General features: G+C 38.9%; 1 protein-coding gene across 1 annotated transcript; it reads right to left on the bottom strand.

Annotated features, from left to right (window-relative positions):
• Positions 1-4,575: 4,575 nt before the first annotated feature.
• On the bottom strand, positions 4,576-18,527 carry RDH8 (retinol dehydrogenase 8). Its single transcript, XM_072399639.1, has 6 exons — positions 18,371-18,527; positions 12,691-12,852; positions 11,551-11,730; positions 9,897-9,990; positions 9,586-9,769; positions 4,576-7,804 (listed from the first exon to the last, which is right to left on the bottom strand). The coding sequence occupies exons 1-6, from the start codon at positions 18,474-18,476 to the stop codon at positions 7,580-7,582; spliced, it is 951 nt and encodes a 316-aa protein (XP_072255740.1). The 5' UTR covers positions 18,477-18,527; the 3' UTR covers positions 4,576-7,579.
• Between the last annotated feature and the right edge of the window lie 4,006 nt (positions 18,528-22,533).

Raw genomic sequence — 22,533 nt, 5'->3', positions numbered from 1 at the left:
AAATCATCATTATTCCAAGAATAAAGACAGAAACACAGCAAGAATTGTGACTGCTGCCATTCCCAATATTCTTTTCCTTTTTTGCTTCTTTTGTCATTCTGATCCTTGGCTTCAAAACTTTCCTTTATTAGATCAGCAAGCAACAAAAAGAAGAACAGAGACTAAGGCTGCGTACACATGTGCAATAATTATCGTATAAACAATAAACAACTAACAACCGATCGTCCGATAATCCCTAACAAAAAAAGTGCAACACGTCGCCGATGAATGATGAACGAACGACCGTCCCGTCTGTCATTTGCAACCCTTATTTATTGTACAGCGCTGCGTAATATGTTGGCGCTATATAAATCCTGTTTGATAATAATAATAATAATTTGATTGGGCAACAATCGTTTGCTATCTATTGTGTGTACGGTCGTTCAGTGATGGTGGATTGATCTGTAAAACACTTTCTCCTGTACATGTCACCTCCTGCATCGTTCAAACCATCACATCTAGCGTGTGTACAATATTGGTGGATTATATTTGAACGATCGTATCATCACAGCATGGACAGAATTGTGCACAATACGATCCTTCAAAATAATTGCTGATCTGTTGTTATTCATTTATTTTACAACGATAAATATTGCACGTGTGAGCGGTGCATTCATTCTGCAACAATAAGAGCCCAATGAGATCAATATATGCGTATGCTTTTTTACCTCCCATTGAAGCACCTTTTCTTGTGTTTTGTGTCTCCATACATCAGAACATGCATTGTTACACAGCGCTATGCACTAAGATAATGTGTACGCGCACCAGCGTCAATCACCATGACCCGGCAACTGACAATGTCAACCGGCGCTAAATGACCAAATATGGTCATGATCCAATTTGCTGCAGTGCCTGGGATCCGTTGTTTAGGGGCCAGATACAATTAGGCAATGACACTTTTTTTTTGGCTTTCTGGTATTCTCCAAGTGTGTTCTATTGGCTATTTTTAAAGTGAAACTAAACCCGGCCAAGTCGCTGCCAGCACCAGGCGACACCATCGTCCTTCTAGTCTTCGGCTATCGGATGATCTTCGGCCATGTGGCCGTGGTGGGATGACATATTTGTAGGTCATGCCAGCACACGTAAGGAAGGCAGGAATGCTGCAACTTTTTGGTAGATTCTGGCACACAATAAGGTAGGTACGTTGCATTATTGCAGAGGAGACATCACCTGTCCCTTTTTGCGATAACAACCTGCCTGATCATACAAACTTAAAGCGTACCTAAACTCAGAAATTTCACTTTACATAAAAGGGTAGAGAACTTTTTTATGTAGGGTAAAAATTCTGTTTCTTTAGTTTTTTTTATTAAGTGCAAAACACCACTGTCCCTTATTCTCGATCATCTAGGCGATAGAGAATGAATAGGAGCGCAAAGCCTTCCGGGATACCTACTCATCCCAGGAGGCTCTTGGGTGCTCCTTCTACGCATGCCTGAGAATCTTGGGCATGCGCAGAAGGAGCCCTTTCATGAAAATTTGCCGATCTTACGCATGCACAGTGACATCGGCATTATTTTCCCAACCTAAATCACTGGATCTCGCGCCTGGGACGGATGACTTGGGATGAAGAACCAGGAAGAAGAGGAGAAGATGGCGCCACCGGAGCGCTGGCTTGGACATGGATGCCGGGACGATGCAGGACCCTATGGAAGAAACCTCCGGATGGATCGGACTGCCCTGCGGGGTTGGAGGTAAGTGGATTTTATTTGTTTTAGGCACTTTTGAGTTTAGCTCCTCTTTAAAGGTGGAACTTCAGTTCCACTTTAATGTTGCCCTTGGAGCTGCATGAAATGTAGCAAAGCCAAAAAGTTTTGCCTATGGCATTTTTGGATGACGGTTCGCCTATTACCCCTAAAAATGTATATTTGTTTCCTACAATTATTATTATTATTATTAAACAGGATTTATATAGCCCCAACATATTACGCAGCGCTCTACATTAAATAGGGATTGCAAATGACAGACGAATACAGACAGTGATACAGGAGGAGAGGACCCTGCCCCGAAGAGCTTACAATCTAGTACGTGGGGGAAGGTACAATGCACACCCATGGAATATTCAACCACTTATCTCCAATGAGGACAGCCTGGAACATTTTTTGAGTCCTCCACAGTGGCTCTTAAAAACATGGTGGTGTTAAGGTAAATGGATGGGAAGTGGGGAGCCATTGCTGGCCTTGTGAATGTGCCACTGTCTGGTTTCCAGGTTCACCAATCACTGAGCTGATCAGAAAAGTCCGACATCCATATCTGTATCTGTCAGCCACATTGGCTCATGCTAGGCGTACATTGGGAAGTTTTCCCCCAGCCGTGTTTCCAATCAATATGAAGATCCTAATGATGATCCTTTACAATCATTCCCTGTGATTGATTATAATAAACTCCAGGTACTGTATACTGGTTTAATATCCCATCAGTAGAAATGCTGCATGCCCAATTTGGTGCATTAAAGAAAACACCAAGATGCCAAGATCTGAAGTGTCGGAAACACCATGTAACTCCATTATGCAACCCATGAAGAAATCAGCTACAAAAATTGGTAAATTTCCTGTGCGTCAGCAATGTGCAAGCTCCCTCGTCAGTGCCAACCTGGTCTTTTAGCAGTTATGGCCAACTGAATGAGGAAAATCCAACACATGCACAAAAAAGAGTTTCAGATAAATGCAGAAAGCTTCATTAAAAAAATTCTTTACATGGGATTTAAAAAAATCCACATTATGTGCTATAAATGGCTTCTTGTAAAAGTAGCAGGGACATGGCAATACACTGGGCATAATCTGTGCAGGTTGTGGGAGGAGCCTGTAAGACCCACCCACTACAAGCTACCTTGGGGGCAGGTACAAGACCGGTCACTCTGCACACGGAGAGAAGGCAGCACTGACTGGTCTTTATTACAGGAAGCTACACAGAGGCAAAGTATCACACTGGAAGGAATACACAAAATGCTGCAAGACACAACTATTTATACATACCTATCCTATTTTGAGACAAAATGTCCTTTTTTTTAGAGCTGGACTTTAATTCATCCTAGCGTCAAAGTCTTCTGAAATTAATCTACTAAGAAGATTACCGGCAGGCAGAAGAAAGCTCCTTGTCGAAGAGATTCTGATTTCTTAGAGAATTGGGAATTTTAATTCAATATTCAAATATCAAAGCGTCATCACATGATTGGGCGAGGTGAACAGGGATCTGATTTCACATGATGCCAATTTATTTTTACAATTTTCTATTTTTTTTTTTTTTGATGATTCATTTAGTAAATATGTTGTTATGGTACGCCATTTTTTTTTCTTTTTTATAATACATTTTAATGTTTTTCTTATCGATGTGTCTTTTTTTTATCCTGTCTTTATTCCTTGCTTAGTTTGTTTAGACAGGTGCTTAGGGAGTGTTAGGCCTCTTTCATAGTGGAAAACCGAGTCATCCGCTCCAAGATAAACTGGTGCTATGCAGCGGGGAGCGGCAACAACACTGCAGGGTAATATATTTCTATGTGTTTCCTTTATGGTTGAAATGCAGATCTTTCCCTATTTAATGTACAGCGCTGCGTAATAGGAATGAGCGAGAATGCCTCTGACAGTCTCGCAAAATTTTCCTAGAACTTCCGATGGGTCTGCGAAATTTCGGCGAACCGGTTTCGCAAATCCACGGTCCAGGTTCCCACGGTCCCAGGGCTGTACTTATCAATAGAAATAACAGCCCAAGGACAATAGGAACCTGGACGGTCACAGCTGAACTCCTATGACCTCTCAATGTAGATTCTCCATTGAGAAGTCATGTGAGTTCAGTAGTACGCCTGTGGTCACAGCTGATTGGAGGCACGTGTCTCCAATCAGCTGTGACCACAGGCGTACTACTGAACTACTGAACTGTAGATTCTCCATTGAGAGGTCATATGAGTTCAGTACACCTGCTAACATGACCTCACGCTGAATCACAAGGCCATTCTCGCTTACATGGTAAACGGAAAAAAGCCGCGAAATCGAACTTAAAGATCTTGTTCGCTCATCCCTATTGCATAATATGTTGACGCTTTATAAATCCTGTTTATTAACAATATTAATAATTCAAATCTTTTTTCGGAAGAGGAAAAGCAACCACATGGCCAGAAGCGACTTGTCACTTTCAGGAATCCACCCACAAAATAGTTCCAAACCTCTCCCATCCAGTTTTATAGGAAGCGGGGGGGGGGGGGGGGAGGGTGGTTTAGCCAGCACCCGCAAATCTTAGGGAATGTGAAGGAATCTCTAAACTTTTCTTTTATCATTAAAAACCAATGAGTGCGTTTGAAATTCTTTTTTTTTTTTTTTTGATGATGATGAACATAATCCATTGACATGCGACGTGACCTGAGCTACAAAGATGGCAGAACATTGGAACCCAAGGACCCCCCATTCACCCACAATAGGTAATAGACCGCCCACCCCCCATGGTCTCATCTCTCTAAGCAGTATATATATCTGTGAGTTTTATGTTCCCTTCTATCAGTTAAATTGCTTTTAGAATGCAAACCCAACACAAATACCTTGCCAGACCTTCAGTGAGAACATTCAAATTTTATTATTATTTAATAAATACACATTAATAGGCAAAAATAAACATCTAACAGCAAAATATAAACAAATAAAAATACTTTAATACTTTTTACAATGACTGATAAAGAAAATCTGTAATCTAAGACTCAGATGTGCGGTGGGAGCAGGTAGTTCCGTGTGGCACCCAACAGCTGGCATCTTGGTAGCTGCTTCCTATAGAATCATCATTTTCCTGTTATACATCAGGCAGTAGCGGGGGTACTGAACTACTCACTGCCTCCCATTCCTTCTCTATGGGTTGGTGGGACGCTGTGCTGGCATGTAACATCCCACCCTAGGAAGCATAACAGGGGCGCAAGGAAGCAATCTGAAGATAGCCTAAAAACTAAGATATTGGATTGAGGATACAAAAAAATGTCTAGTGAACTGGGCTCAACCACCAGCCAAAAAAACCTGTGTGGGGGCAACAGCAGCCTCTCTGCAGCTGATCAACACGCCCATCACTGAGGTTCTGCTAAAATTCTCAAATCAGCAAACATTGATAGATTTGGTGATTGTAGAACTCTGGTGACTCAGCACATTGTGGGGGGGGGGGGGGGGTCCACCGCAGAGAAACCTCTGCTTTCCAACTATGCATTTTCACTGTCTTTGCTGCATGCTCACAGCATTGAGGATTTTGGGCTGGTGGTGAATCCCAAATCACTAAAAAGGACATTTCTATTCATCCTCAAACCAACAGTTTGGTTATCCAGCAGACTAGAATTGATGTAATATATTTTGTAGATATAATAACTATTCGTTTAATGGGATGCATTAAAACAAATTACCATAATTTAAATAAACATTTTAAAATGAATCTTCTGTGCTCATACATAAAATACTGACATTCAAAAATATTTAATATTAATGCTTAATGTGCCCCCCCCCCCCCCGGACAGGAGGAACATAATACTCTAATACACACACATTAGGTACAGTGAAGCCAAATGTCTATTTGGGGTCTATTTATAATGCAGTGAATCTGAAATTCCTTGGTGCAGAATCTTCTATGTGTTTCAATGGTAGTAATTGATTCTCCACCACGGTAAGTTTTGGGGAATGTCAGATTCACTGCTTTATAAATGCACAAAAATCCAAAATTAATTTAGACTTTCATGGCATTGACTGATTAAAACAAATTACCATAATTTAAATAAACATTTTAATTTAGACTTTAATTTAGACATTGACTGATTGTTCGATGTAAATGGCCCAGAAATATGAATTTGTTCTAGCTCGGTCCAATCCAGATCAACTTTTGGGGATTTTTTTGTTCCTGCACTCACCTGCTCCCCCATCAGTTACCCCCTCCTATTATTTTGCAGGGTTCCCCAAAAGTTTTTGTAAAATGTCTAAAAGTTTGAATTCTGCACTTCTATACTTTTTGTTTCGATATACTTTTATGCTTGATTTGAATTACAATACGCCTTAATGCACCTTGGGTTCTATTTATAATATCGGACATTCCCTAAAACATTCCCTGGTGGGAATCTTCTAGGTCTATGTGTGTCAAGGGCACTAACTGATTCCCACCAGGGAATGTTTGGGGGAACGTCAGATTCATTGATTCATAAATAGAACCCCCTGGTGTGTTGTTTTTTCAAATGTACTGCAATAATTTTTTGCATTTTGTGAAAGTTGCAGTTGTTACGTGCACTTGGAACACATGTGACTTGGACTTTTATGCCCTGTAAAATAAATAGTTATTTCAACTATTGACAAAAGTGTATTAATGCTTGTTTGGCCAATGCATATCAACGTGTATGGACAAACACCATGCATTTAAACACATGCATTAAATGTGTTAACAGGGCCTTAAAAATATTACCAAGGGTTTTCTATCTGATTGGGGTATTTATTATTTAAAAGCATTTACAAACCAGTGATTGGTTGTTAGCTGTAATACCAGCACACAGACTGCAGGTGTCACTGTTGTAATTTATATCAATACAGCTATGCTTATAAGTAAATTCAGTTTGATGTTACAGAATTACAGGAATTTTAATGCATAGCAGTTAAGGGATTGTTATTTCCGCATGACTTCAGATAAGCATGCACATATTGGCTGACATATAATATAAATGATATTCTGAGAAAAAACATTTATATTATCAGGATTATTATAAAAGTGCAAAAATATTCTGATTTGGTAATTTGATTATGTGGCTCCTTCATATCTGGCTTAGTCTATTAGGAAAGGGCAGTTCTCTGTTCTGTCATCTGACCATGGGCCAATTAATAGCAGGGGTCTAGTTGTAAAAAAAGAAGAGGGGGAAAGGTACTATCCATGGCCCGCTCTGCTACACCCCTGCCTATGTGTCACTCAAAGGGGAAGAAACTACCCCCAGCGTGACGTCATGATACCAGAACCGGCCCAATCTCCCATGGCAGGTCTGAGCCTTCAGAGAGACAGCTCACCGCCCTGAGCCTGCAATTCCATACGGGAGACATGGTCCGCGGCTCTGGCTGATGCACCCCCCCCCCCCCAACGAGGTCCTTCCTTTTGGAGCTGCGGACCACCAAAGAATTTTTTGCAAAATAAGAGTGGGCACACGTGTTCCTGAAAAAAGTGAGGCCACAGCGTTCCCATCAGTGTGCCCGCTCCACTATACCCCTAGTCATTAGGGAGTGAGAAATTGAAGGGTGTGGCAGAGTTCTGACTCTAACAGAAAGTCAGTATTTAAATGCTAAACAATTAAGAACAGGTATCAGATATAACCAGCTATTATGTTTTTCTTCATTTAAATTATTTAATGCATTAGATTTTCTTCTGTAAGTGCAATAAGCTTTAGTGCCAAATATTTATCAGAAAAAAAAACATACCAGTTACGGTGTCAATAACTTTAGAACTAGAAATTTTGTTGGTAAAAATCCAACACTGGAAACAATTGTGCAAATATTAAGAAGATAAAAATAATACAAAGCCCCTTAACTCCAAGCTATCCCACCATTGGTGGTCCGGGGCATTAGACTGGCATTACCCTCCGGCGGAAGCAGTTGCAGGTGATACATTTTAGGAAGTTCAGGCTAAAATGGAAGAGGGAGCCATAATTGAAGAGTAGATTGTAGTAGGTCCTGACGGACAGATTCCCGGTGTTATCGGCATATTTCATTGCAGTGAGTGGAGTATAGAGAGCATTAGTCTGATGGCGGAACACTGGTTGTGTCATTCCTATCACCTTCACTGTGGCCTGGATAAAACACAAAATGACCATTAGAGAACCATCACAGGACATAAGGGCTCTTATATAATCTATCAAGTTTACTTTGACGATATTCTATACACAAATAAGGATGGAATTATCCAAACACATTAATCTCAAAAGATCACACAATAATTTTTATATCAGTGGATTTCACAATTCAGCAGACTAAAAGGGAAAGAAAGAGTCAGTTATTGTCAGCTATTATTTTGATGTTTTTTATTTTATTATTTTTTATGATTTGTTTTTTAGGTTATAATATTATTTTTATGTTAGCTAATATATTCCAAAGCCGACGCTAGGAGTGTCTACTGATTATGTAGACATGCTGCTCATGACAGTCTGATAAATATACAATTCTCTTGAGCCTCTCCCCTTCTCTGGAATTTCTTTACACATGCTGTTCAGTATTCTGCAACCCTTGGAACCTTCCCTTTTCAAGTAAACATTTAATCTAACCTAAGATACCCTTATTAGTCACTGATCAACTCTACATTTTTCTCCATGATCTAGCAAGCATGCTGTTGTGTTTACTTTCATTTGGAAACCCTTGCTTGTATCTCTATGAGAGTGATAAGCAAATATGGCCAGGTTCCGTATACTAAGCTTTTGATAAAGCTGGAGCTGACCCTTAATGATAATTCCTATTAAGATCTAGAAGGGTTGAACCTTGTTGGTAAAATCTGGACATTTTAGAATTAAAAGTCAATTTACTATGGGAAAAGAAATGGGAAACAGGGCACTGTTGTAGAAGGAAGATAGGGGGAGGTATTGGAGAATTAATTGTATTTTCCTCTTTAAATTGATCTAGTGGCATGCTGATTCCTTTTCACACATATTCCTCTCTTTATTGAGGTTTACAAATGTATATAACAAGGTTTCGAAATAGCATACATGAAAAAAAAGAACTAAACATAACAGTAAAACATATTAGGTGCTAATGTACATATGGGTAGTTAAGAACCAAAAGGACACTCCTGAAGAAGCAGACCAGTTTTGCAAAACGCGTTGAGTAATGTATCTGTAGCTGTTCCGTGTGAGATCTGGTGAACCGAAAACTCATATATTCTATTGAAAGACTTATATGATAGACTTGATAATCCAATTTTGTCTATAGACCCATTTTTGCTTGTGTTTGAAGGCAATCCTTCTTGGCATCTGCTGTGTTTTTTTACCTTACTTTAAACATGTATGCATGCATTTAAATCTATATTAATAAACTTTGATGTTTTAATATACCCTAATTTTCTGGTACCTTAAAAATCCAGCTTTTTCTATCCCGAACTCCTACTTTTGGTTCTTATCTTCCAACATAGTCATTTGGGATGTGGTATCTTGACCTACTAATATTAATAAAAACCCACCACCCCTCATTCAATTCTGTTGGTGAGTTAAGGGTCATATATATATATATATATATATATATATATATATATATATATACTTAACGCGTTTCACAAACATAAAAGTAACAAGAACATACAACAAATAACAATCCTATAATTTGGATTGTTATTTGTTATATGTTCTTGTTACTTTTCTATAGGTCTCAAATCTAACTCCCGAAAAAGCAAACTTTTATGTCTGTGAAATGAGTCGAGTTAGGAAAAATTGTTTTGAGACCATATCATTATTGTTGCTTATGTTTTAATATGGATGTTTATTACATTTTGCTGGTATTTTCCAGTATTAGTTATAGATTTTTGTCATATATCCTAAAATTCCTGTTTTTGTTGTTGTACCAAGAATCTATGAAAGCTATTACTAACCTTTGCTACAGCATCTGGTGTCTGCCCCATAGTGGCAAAGATCTCCTGAGCAGCGGGTAAGTAGATCTCTTTAAAGTATCTTATGGTTTCAGGGTCAGCTCCAGGAAATTCAGACCTGGATACTTCCTCCATCAGCTTCATCTCAAACTCTGTGTTGACTGGGCCCGGCTCTATTAAAGAAATGCTGCATACACAAAGCATGTATTAGATGGACGTACATAGGCTTTTTAAAGGGGTTTGCAAGAAAACGTGACAACTCCCTTTTAGTATTCCTAATTTTTATGAATTACAATATAGTTTTGTTAACTTACAAGATGTTAAACTTCAAGAGCTGAACAGCCAGACTTTCACAGAATCCCTCAATTGCAAATTTTGAGGCAGCATAGACATCATTGAATACGATACCTATAAAATAAAAAAAGATTTAGTTGCAAAAAGAAAGTTCATAGAGAAAATAAAAAAGTCAAAAACCATCATGTACTTGGAATCTAAGCTTTCTTATCCCTACACACCTTTGAATTTGTGGAGTATGATTAGAACTTTAGTAACGTTTTTCTTGCTCTCAGTGTGTATGCTAGGTGGATTCACCCTTTTATTTGTACCCATTATAATTGTCACCAAACCAGAAGTAATGGAAAATCCAAAACTGTCCAATTGTCACCAGAATAGATATAAACAAAAAATATTCCAAAGGGTTTACTTGATCTGGTGACAACTTTGTTAGGGCTTGTTCACATCAATAGTAAAGCTGCTGTATGGTTTTCAGCCACCCAAAATCAGCACTAGGCCTTCAGTTGCAATAAAAAGTTTTATTATTGTGGTTGATTGATGTATGTAGGCATGCGACATGCCTAAATATTGCTAAAAAAGCTAGCATCACCATTGCTTTTCACAGGAAAAGGAGGGGTATGGGAAGCTGAAATACATTATTTCTTTGTACTTTGTCGTATCCAATGCAATTACTTCAAATGCCTAGCAGGCATTTGGAAAATGTTGCCATTCTAGTTTTTGGAAGAAGATGACAGAAGAATCAGACATGCTAAACATGAAGACAAGAATCAAACAGAGATGTTCGAAAAAGGCCAATGAAAAGTCTCTTTAACCACTTTTGGTTCTGTAAGAATAAGAGGGCTTGACAGTTCTTGGTCTGAATAAAAGTTCATATGAATAAGAAAAGAATTTCTCCTACTTTGAAAATATTTCATTCTAATTCTTGTTGAGCCTCTGAGACAGAACAAAAACAAAAACAGTAAAAATAAACTGTCCAAACTGTCTAATAGTTTTGGTCCAAAACTATTAAAAAATATTTGGCTGTACACAATGGGACTGATTTATAAAAGTTCTGGAGAAGACAGACTATCATGGAAGAACCTAAGTGAGCTAACAACCCTAGAATAGATTTCTCAAAAATCAACAGGTATATGGTTTCAGTCTTGGACCAGATCCATTCCAGGTACTCCCATGATCTTCTTCAGTCTTGGAGAGCTTTAATCAATCAGGCCCTTTAAATCAGAAGTTGTGTGGAGATTATTATTGTCTTCAACCCATTCCAATCCAAGGGCCCGTAAATAGAATGAAACAATATTTTATTAACCTATCTTTAACAAACTGAAACCTGGTTTGCTGAAAATTCTCAGCAAAACAGAATCAGTAAGCACAAAGCACAACAAAATGAGACAATCCAATATGGCAGCCTAAAGAACATAGATTCCTTTTAAAGCTTAGATGAAAACAGCCATTTCCCAGCTGATACTACATAGTTACAATAGTTATATGGCAATAAAGCTGTGCCAATCTACCGAGTCACTGTCCTTGAATTAGTATGTATTATATTAATGGTTCTTCCACCAAAGCTTTTTTACAGTCGTGTTTTGAACTAGGACAGATCCCAATAAAATGTGAGTTGCCTCTTGAAGGATTTACTGTTTGGTTTGGTTTCTTACAATATCTATGTCTATGTCCCACCTTGTAGCCCCATAACACTGCTGATCACCACAATATGGCCACTTCCACGTTTCTTCATGGATGGAAGGACTTCTCTAACCAAGTGAACAACCCCAAAAAAGTTTGTCTCAAAGATCTTCCTCATATCATCCATGGATTGGCTTTCAAGGGGACCAATGTGTCCAACACCAGCGTTGTTCACTGTAATCAGATAAAGAAGAAAATAACTAATTTTACAACAAACATATGGGTGTCTATCTATAAGTGATGATTCACACATTTTCTAAATAAGTCTAATTATAGAACCTGTAAGAATATTTATGAATTGATTTCATCATCCATTTCAAAATGCAAAAAAGTGCAAATTTGCTGCTGCAAAGTTGGTGATTTTCACATTCAGACTTCTAAAGTCGTATTGCAGTCAAGATAGTGATTACGTTCTATTGTACATTTTTTAATAAAATAATCTGTATGCCAAGTTTACCCTTCCCAGTGACATGGTGGGGATTGTGAGAGCAGCGGACTATCACTGAATCTTTACCAGTCATCAGTCCCACTAGTCCTGGGCACAGTCATAATTATTACAAATACCGTTTTAAAAAGATGTTGTTACCTTGTCCAAACATGTTTCTCCTCTAGTATTCTTATATTTGACTTACTGCTTATTGTTTCACCATTCTTTCTTCAGTCACTTCCAGTACTAACCCCACCAGTGAGAGTGACTGGGAAGAACAGTGACTACTTTGACTATGTGATGGTGTTTGGGTATATGGATTGGTTATAGACCCAAGTAATGTCCCAGTAGCCGTGGTCAATGCTCCTCCATACTAGGAAACTCTCGGCATTGTAGCCAGCTTTGGAGGAGCATGGATTGGCATGGAGCACTGGTGGGGTGGGTATAGGGGGTGGGGTGACCCTTTGCCAAAGCACTTCTCCTACATGGGCAATACTGTAGTGGAAAGCTTCAACCTGATCAAACAAAGAAATATTGTCACACCACACATCTAAATAATATTAATGCAAGGTATCTCAAATGGGTTTTCCAATGGATTCTACCTGAAATCCTTACAGAACTTTTTTGGTCTTGGTAAAACTCCCCTGTAGTCCCATAATTGGGAATATTTACTGCCTTCCTCATAAGAAACACAGCATATTTCTTACCCAGGATGTCGACTGTCTGACCAGGTAAAGCAGCCAGACATGCCTTGACCGAGTCTTCCTTGGTCACATCCAGCTGTCTGATCTCCAGTGTTTTATTGAGACGCTCTCCAGCTTCTTCCTCCAGCTTACCACTCTTCCGCAAATCCCTCATGGTGGCAAAGACTATAGAAAGACCACAAACAATCCAAATCCATGTCAGGAAATAAAGAGGAAACTAAAACACTTTATGTACTATTCATACCAAACCCTGCACCTGAGGAGCTTACAGTCTGAAATCCCTACTACATTTCTGTTTTTGTAGCATTTTCCATATAGCTGACCATCCACATAATGCCAAGGATATAGATTCCAGAACCTTACATAGTTCCCTTTCCAGCAAAGAAATTGAATGTATGTGTCACATTTTTATACATCATTGGGACAATATGTTGAAACCTAGCAATGTGTTTGTAGAAGATTACTTCCTGGTCACTGTAAACTTCTCTGAATGGGTCTGACTTATTAAAGATCTCCAAGGTTTGAGAATATACACTTTCATCAGTAAAGCTGGGTGATCTAGGAAACCTGGAATACATTTCTTAAAAGTATTTTGCTATTTCTTAGCAAATGTTTTCAATTCTAGACAATATCCATTCCAGGTTTGCTGGATCACCCAGCTTCACCAATGAAAGTGTATCCTCTCCAACCTTGGGGAGCTTTGATAAATCAGGCCCAATGTGCATTGAAGGCTATAGCAAGACAAACAAAGCCTGCAAAATTTCCTGGCTTAAGATTCTAGTCCTTATCTCCCCAGCCTGGCAGTATCTGGATTTCATACGATGCTTCAATCATGGAAGATCAGCATCATGGCTGGGCATTACCGGCATGAAAAAGCTCAGGCATTTTGCAATTTGCACATAAAGATATACATGGCACCCTTCCAAACCCTCCTACCTCCCAAAATCTGCTCTCAATATATAGGCAACACAGACCAAGTTGTGATGCCACTTGATCTAAAATAAAGTAGGTAATAAAGGTCGGAATGTTTTATTTAAAAATGTATTTACATGTTAATGGCGGAGAAAGAAGGAATAAGCGAAGGCAAAATATAGGCATTTTTAACTTTAGCTTTAAGGTCAGTGCTGAGAAATGCAAAGAAGGTGCGCCAGTCACTTAGACACCATGCCACATTTTTATTAAAGAGTTCCTGTCAAAAATCCTAGAAAATAAGATTTGCAGGAGACAAGATTTTATACTCACTTCTCCAAAGCCACCCTGACCCTCTTTCCCAGTGACCCAGCATTAAAGTTCTGGAAATGCATTAATTTACCAAGTGTTACCTTTTCCAACTCCAAATCTGCTTTCTAGCATCAAACCATTTACTTTATCAATGATTCTGGACTTTCTTCCTATTCTTTTTACATTTGTTAAACATTTAATGTCATGTGAATGGGTGTTTTAGCTTTCCTGAGCTCTGGACAGCCAATCTATCACTTTATCACAGCCAATTTATCATTTTTCAAATAGCTGGCCAAGTTTTCCTATTTTTAGAAATATTAACCCCAATGTGACAATGAACATGTGTTTGCAATTGCATGTGATCTTTGCATGGATATACATAGTCAGTAATTTGGATTCTGTTAAATTGCACACATATGGGAACCCAAGCCCCCCAGTCCTTGTTACAGCACAGGTAATGACGTGCTCGGCAATGAACTGTGCATCACTTGCAGAATCTGTTCTATTCAGCACCACTCAAAGCGTCAGTAAGAAGCTTCATCATCGTAAGAAGGAAAGCTTCTTATGGATAAGGAGATTTACTCAGAGCAATAGGTCAATGTCTGGCTATTTTATAAGCAACATCTGAAAACGCTCATAGTTATGGGAAACACTGGAGATGTGTGTGTTGTTTCCTCTATTATACTATATTAGGCAGCAGTGCTATAAGGCAGTATGTAGTGCTATGCACTAAGATGGAAATGTTTACAGCTGCTCCATTCATGATGAATGTGTTGTAGATATTAGACTACCGCTATAGTAAGGAAATTAGACTGTGAGCTCCATTGAGGGAACGTGGAGTTACTATAGAGGAGAGTTTCTCAAACTTTTTAACATGGTAAAAGCTTTGAAAAAACTTCTAGGCCTTTAGGGAATCCCTTTTATAAAACCTTTATCCACAACTTACAGTATGATAGTGTGGTGATCACTGGGAAGAATTCCTCTTACATTGCTGAAATGGGAAAGAATCCCAGCCTCTCAGATAGACAAAAAGGTCAAACTGACCTGAGAGTTAGTCATTGTTTAAGTAACCCCCTAGCAACTTCTGGATGAACCCTAGGTCTCCATAGAATCCTGGTTGAGAAACCCTATGTTGTGTAATATGTTGCTATATAATATATTATTTCATTGTATGGCAAGTCCACTTTTTAACTGGTGTAACGGGTCAAAATTTGTACAGTTTTTGTGGGTCCTCCATTAAATGTATCAATGTTATAAGTCCAATAGTCTATTCATTCATAGTCCATTTCATTTTTATTGATCTCCTGGCTGTTGCACTTTTTAGTTGTTAGTAAATCTGAGGGTTCTTCTATAGACAGATTTTAAAGTGCATAGTATGATAGTAACGCAGTTGTCTGAGCACATGAAAATTGAAGGATTTTCAAATAATGTCTGTTTCTCAATTTTGTACACACAAAAAAGTTTTCACTAAATAAAAAAGGATCCTTTTTACTATAGCAGAACTAAAGTATTTGTATCCGTTGTGTAGTTTCATGGTACCAGAGCGCCTATCAATACCATTTATGTTTATGTAGGGCACTAAAAAGTTGGAGCATCTGAATATATTTATACATCTCCTAGAAGTATGTGGTCCTAAAGTGGACCTCAATTGAAAAAAAACATACCAGGAGGTATTACAGAACCAGCCACCGGAGATACTGTAACTCCTGCTCACATGCAGGAGTGACATCAACCAATTGGCCAGATTTATTAAAGCTCTCCAAAACTGGAGAGAATACACTTTCATTTGTGAACTGGGTGATTCAGGAAACCTGTAATGGATCTGGTCCAGGATTCAAAACTTTTGCTAGCAAATTACTTTGAAGCAATCCATTCCAGGTTTGCTGGATCACCCACCTTTACTGATGAAAGTGTATCCTCTCCAGTATTGGAGAGCTTTCATAAATCAGGCCCAATGAGAGAAGAGGATCATCATCTTCTTAAAAGTCCACCATGGATCTGGCGGTAAAAATGGCCCCTTCCATGCATGCAGAAATGACAGATCCCTATTTAATGTACAGCGCTGCGTAATATGTTGGCGCTATATAAATCCTGTTTATTAATAATAATAATGTTAATCCTTGAGCTGTGAGAAAATTGTGCCTCCCAAATCATTTACCACTGACACCAATTATCTTTTTGGTTATTTGTAGGAATGGCACTCTTTCCACTGGTTGACAATGTAAGAAGCCTTCTTCCGATTGCCCACCACACCAAAGTACTGTGAGCTATGGATATGTAATTATAGAAGGATTTCCCTGAAGACTTGAAAGTTATTTCAAGGGCTTCCACAATGGTCAAGAAATACTGGTTTAACCAATCATTTTTATTTTTTATTAAAGGTTTGCATGGGTGTGCATTTGCCTACATACTTTGAGTTAAAAATTGGCTGCAAAAGTTGGGAGGTATGAAGACAAGATAGTTACCATCATTGTAAAGGAAATTTAAACTATGGTTACTTGGTACATAAATCATCCATATGCCGGGAATGTTTCTAATTCTTTTTCTACTTGCCTTTGCCACTAGGGGCCTGATTTATGAAAGCTCTCCAAGGCTGGAGAGGATAGACTTTCATTAGTGAACCTGGGTGATCCAGCAAACCTGGAATCATTTTCTTCAAAGTCATTTGCTCTTTGCTAGCAAATGTTTTGAATCCTGGACCAGATCCATTTCACCCAGGTTTACTGATGAAAGTCTATCCTGTCTAGACTTGAAGAGCTTTAATCAATCAAGCAGTATTACAATCTTTACAATAAGTAAGATATATGGATAGATAGACAGATAGATAGATGAGACATTTGAAATGCTTCAAATGCTTTTTTAAATAATTAATGTTCAATCTAGCACAGAGCAACACAAGAATAAGAACAGTTTTGGGAAGGAACCCCTAGTTGCATAAAACCCTGGTTAAGAACCATTGCTATAGACCCTATGCTATGTAATGTATCGGTGCTATATAATAATATAATATTTCATTGTAAGGCAAGTACACTTTTAAACTGACCAAACAGGTCAATATTTTCTTGTACAGTTTTGGTACATTTGCCTTTGCATCCACGTATTTAGTCCGTGTCATTTTTATTCATCACCTGGCTGTTACACTCCATAGTTGTTAGTAGATCCAAGGGTTCTTCTATGGACAGATTGCTGGCACAGAGCAACACAAGAACAGCTTAGGGCTTACCTGTCCTTTCTCAAGTTCTTAGGTGTCCAGTAGAGAAAGAACAAAGTTGCCTAAAACTGGGGCCCTTGTGTTCCCCTATATAGAATTGAATGCTGATTCATTAAAAAAGAATTGCAGTATTTCCGATGCCTCATCCAACGTATATATATATATATACATTCGTCCTTCAGGTACACTCATCTGATGTTATTGCGCTGATGAATGTATCTGTAGTACATTGGTTCAACAACTAAGGAAGGCAGGAATGACTGAGAATAAAAGAAATAAACCAATCATCATTACCATAATATAAAAACATGATGACCTGATGATTGTCATGATCATTTTCCAGTGATAAGTGATGTACACACAGCATTATTCTGTTCTTTAGGGAGCGGAGGACAAGCAAGTAGCACCTTGCTGTGTTCTCTTTCAAAAAAAAAAGAATAACGGTTGTCCAAAGTGAACAGTTGTGCTAGCGAATATCTGACGTATACACCGCTCCCCCAACAAGAGGAGTTTTGAACAAAGATTTGACCATTGTAACATTCTAGGTGTAAACACAATGGCCAACAATTGATAGAAGCCAAGGATGTTATTATATATTAAATGTAATACTTGTAAGAAATTGATTTCTAAAATATCATCAATACAATTGTGTAGTCTGCAGGACAAATGCAATGTAAGCAAAATCTGCCAGCGCTCAAAGGGCAATCAACAAAAAACAACCATTAACCTGCACACATTGCATAAATAGAATGCAAAATATTACTTCTGTCCGTTCACTTGTGATCTTCCCGATATAGAACTTATGCCAAACTTTTGTTAAAACTTTTGAGAAGTGACACACACGTGCACAGTACACACGCATACATACATAGACACACACAAGGACATACATAAACATACATGACGTAACACAACCTCTCCGATGAGCTATTTTTACCTCTTTTAAACTCCTTTTTCCCACCTGTAACCTCTGATCACCTGCTATATAACCGTTCCTACATTTTAGGACAAGTGCAACCTATTTATGCAACCGATTACAGGTAACTTCCCCCAATCTGGAAACAATAAACGGAAATCTCTTGGCACTATGCATTGTGGCAGTGTGCACATGATTTTGTTGTTGTTCTTAATGTGCCCAATGCCTCCAGATTCTCCATCTATAACTTGTACTCAGAATTTCACCTCTTAATACTCCACCTAACCTCAACCACTTCATGTAGCATTCCTCCATAGTGGTACAGGACTTCTCACCATGGTACCGCTGCTGGGGGTCCTTGGCCAGCTGGACAGCAATCTTGAGTCCGATGCCCGATGAGCACCCTGTTATGAGAACGGTCTTCTTGCTGTTATTAGCCATTGTGCCTTGTTCTCTCTGAGCTGCCAACCCTCCTCTGTGAGAGATCCCGGATTATCATATTACCACGTGATACTACTGTCCCTTTTAACCTCTTCACTCCCTCCAGGGTCAAAGGTCCGGTCTACGCTCCTTAGGCCTGTGTACTTGTAACAACTCAATTTTATCCGGAGATTGTTTTGTATACTCAATGAATATGACAATGTATACGTGTAATTACTGATAAATAAAAATACTCATGTATGTAGTGTATTAAAAAATTGTAAAAACATTGCCTCTGGGTGCTTCCAAATATATACTGGATTGTAATACATTTATTAAAAAGCTTCAGAAGTTTTTTATTCTCTTTTTGGCCCCCAAAACCAAGCAATGCACCCGAATATTGTGCAGAGATTCCCCTGAGAATGAATATCCATGGATAATTTTGTTTATATTTCATATAAACCTCTTTTCATGTTTTAGGGATGTTTGGCCTGCCCATTTTTTAAGCACCTTTGTTGTAAATGATAATAAACAATACTAATAATCATATCAGTTGGTGTTCTATATTTTATTCCAGGAAGTTTGTTGTTTTTTTAGTTTTAGATTGTTTGGAATTTGGAAAGGTTTGGAAAAGTCTTTAAAGTCCATCTTTGGGTAAATATTACCTTCCCTCCCACCTCGCTATAACCCATCCTGTATGTTTCCCTTTTTTTTAGCATGCCAGGCAGAATTTACTCACATAAATCTGCAGTCTAGGTCCCTTGGCAGTGTTGTCCCGAGGTCGGTGGGCCGTTGATTCAATGGTTTAGATGCCACCATGGACCACTTACGTTGACTGAGAGGACTGCACTGTTGGATGGGAAATAGGAAGGGTCTACATCAGTGTTTCTCAATCTTTTTAACATGGTAGAACCCCTTAAAATATCTTTCAGGGAACCCCTTCTAGAATTACTATATCCATAGCTCACAGTACATTAGTATGGTGGTCAATAGAAAGAATTCCTCGTTGAGAAACACTGATCTACATCACACATTTAGAAATGTAAACTTCTTGTGTTTTTACTGCCTTTGTTACCTTGAAATGCTTTCTTGTAACTAACTGTTCAGAAGACGCAACAGAAACTGAAAGGAAATCTTTGTAAAAATAATGGAACTCCCATTTTTTTTTATTCTTCCATGCTTGTAGTGTGAACATTTGGAGCTTGTACACAGTCAGTAATAAAACTGCCAAGGTGTGTGAATTCATGTGTCCAGGATGCCATACACACATGTACACCCAATGCATGCCTACATGCAAGCAAGCACAGAACTCAGCATAAGAAAGTCCAATGTTTGAATAATTACAGTCTCTTACTTGTCACATAAATCTGGTCAAAATTGTTTTGAAAAATTTACCACCAAACATCAAATAGACTAACCACCATTTTTCTAAGTGTTTATTGCTGAAGATATTTTACCAAAGAACATTTGGTTCACCAATTCACATTAGAACAAACATTTGAAGTTGCACGTCCACCCAACAGCAAAGTTAGCATGGAACAAAAAAATACTCTGAAACAAATGCACAATCGTAGATTCAATCACACAAAACAAAATAACTATTTTTATGAGTGAACCTCTACATATTAGGAGTGAAATAAGGACAATCATTTAAACATTCTTCCAGAAGAATCCACAGATCCAACTCGCCCTACAGAATTCTGAAGAAATTAAGGAAGGGTCACAGTGTGTGAGTCTCAGAATGTTTTATTTCCATAAATCAAGCTGTAAATATAAATATACTCATTACAAGAAGATGTGTTAAAGCAGAATACAGAAATATCAGCCAATATTCTCTTGGCCCTGCAGGCTTTATATCACAATGTTGCATTTAATTAAATCCTTAGCCTGGACTATTTTAATGTCTGGCCACCTGAAGGCTGTGATGTCAGTAGACTACAAATATTGTCTACCTGCGGCTATAAGAGATCCAGGTGTGACGAGAAAAACATTATTATCAGCCTGAATTTCACAGTCTTAGGTTTTGTAGAATTGCTTTGCTGGAGCATGCAGTTCCAACTAACCATAGAATTACATGGGGACTGCAGACTGCTCCAACAGGACAAGCGGCTGGTGGAACCAATAGGCTGCAGGGCCAAAATCTTAAAGGATTGGGTATAGATGAATATAATATTGAAAATCTAAGCAGGTATAAAACACATGTCATGTATTTAAATGGAAGTAAAATCTTGTTGGTGTGGGTGAGCTTTTGCCATGGGATATTTCACTTAGCTTGGTATTTGATCTCAAGCTCGGATGACAGCCATTTATCAAATGCGAGGAAATATCTTGTTTCCCTTTAGATTTCCCTGCATACGATATACTGAAAAGCAAATTTTCACAGCATTCAGTAAGCGAAATGTCCCTTGCAAGGTGATCATTGGTAAATGAGAAGTCTGAATTCCTTTAGTAAATCAGCTCCATTGCCTGGTATATTACTCCATTATGTAGAGCTGCTGGGTGCCCATGGGTGCAGTGCAAACAATGGTTACAGAACATGGCCCTGTGGGTGCGATGTACAGAATGCTGGCTGTAATGAATATTCACATTTGTTTCATTGAGAACAGTCAGCAGAGGGAGCAACGCAACAAGGAAAGGTTTTGTTTCTTGTACTCAAGATCATTTCTGTTGCAGATGTAGAACTAATTCTAATTCAGTGCATCTCACTTGAAAAACCCATATCCAATCCATTGGTGTGGGTTTTTTTGAGTACAATTCGATTAAACAAAAAAGTCTATAGGTTTGATTGCATTGTGCAGCATAAAAGATCACATTTTATTTCTATTTTTTAGTACATTATCATGGTGGCCAATAGGCTGGCCATTGGGAAAAATGCCATCTTTACAGATAACCATCAAGATAATTGGTGTCAGTGACCTGAGATACACAAACTGCTCATTGCTAAAGGAACCTCTAACAACCTCCGGTGATACCCCAGGGTTCCATGGAATCATGGTTAGCAAACACTGAATTAGCACTTGTAGAAGAACTGTCAGTGTGGGAGGGTAAAGTGGGACTTTTGATATGTTTAACAAACAGGAGGAGTGCAGGGATCACACCATGGTGCAGATAGAGAAACACACAGCATGAGAACCAGAAGGTTCAGGGACAGAGGTATTGGATGGAGGGATCCGTACTAACATGGACTAAGATCCCCAAGTCCGATGAGGATCAGTGACAGAATAAGTAATTGAGATTCTGTGATTATATTTGCATAAGGTTCTGCTCAATGTATCAGTCCAGACACAATGGGCACACACTAAGCATGGGATGTCGGGAGTTTTCCATGCCATCAATGGATCAATTGCAGTTAATTAATGGAGATATTGTTAAGACATGAACGCATTTTTCCAAAGATCTTAACCCTTGACAGTAGGCAGTGTGACATAGCAATGATTGCTAGATGTGGGTCTACTTTCCTTTATGAAGGAAAGCATTTTTCTTAAACATGTTACTTGTGCTTATTTTTTTAATATAATGTAATGCATTAATGTCAGATTTACCAGTTGAGGCTGTGTGTTGGAGAACTTCACACACAGTTCTGTGTTATTCTACACCAGTGGTCGGCAAACATTTATGACCAGTAGGCCATTTCAGGGGTGGACAGAGTACACTAGATCGGACTCTGAGCCCCGCCCTAATGGCTCGTCTCATCACCAGGAAACACCCCATGAAGTGAAATCCATGCAGATGAGAGGGATTTCCCCTCAGGGAGCCTTACCTATTTACCATGCCGGTGGAATATTAACGCCTGCCGTGGTAAATAGGGGAGCAACAGCAAGGAGGCGTCACCAGAGCTCCGACAGCTCCGACTCCGGTTTGACAGCTCCGGTTTGTCCGGCAACCCACGGCTCCAGAGCTGTGGGTTGCCGGGCCGGCATTAGGCCGGATCGGCCAGGGGGCATCAGGCCGGAACGAACTACCAGCTGGGCCGTATTTGGCCTAAAGGCCGGGGTTTGCCGACCCCTGTTTTACACTGTAGCACAGATACTTTTGTTTGTACTGTGCAGAAGAAAGCTGGCCATACACTGTGATAGTT

Source organism: Pyxicephalus adspersus, chromosome 2, assembly GCF_032062135.1.
Source record: "Pyxicephalus adspersus chromosome 2, UCB_Pads_2.0, whole genome shotgun sequence".
Classification (NCBI taxonomy): Eukaryota; Metazoa; Chordata; class Amphibia; order Anura; family Pyxicephalidae; genus Pyxicephalus; species Pyxicephalus adspersus.
The sequence above is the reverse complement of the archived record's forward strand: the minus strand, read 5'-3'. Positions and strand labels throughout refer to the sequence as shown.

Excerpts from the sequence above, each read along its gene's own strand:
- RDH8 (XM_072399639.1), bottom strand. The coding sequence starts at position 18,476 with ATGGCTAATAACAGCAAGAAGACCGTTCTCATAACAGGGTGCTCATCG. Across the intron at positions 12,853-18,370 it reads CCCCCAGCAGCGGTACCATG|TCTTTGCCACCATGAGGGAT; the intron begins GTGAGAAGTCCT and ends GTCTTTCTATAG. Across the intron at positions 9,991-11,550 it reads CAGTGTTATGGGGCTACAAG|GTATCGTATTCAATGATGTC; the intron begins GTGGGACATAGA and ends TTTATTTTATAG.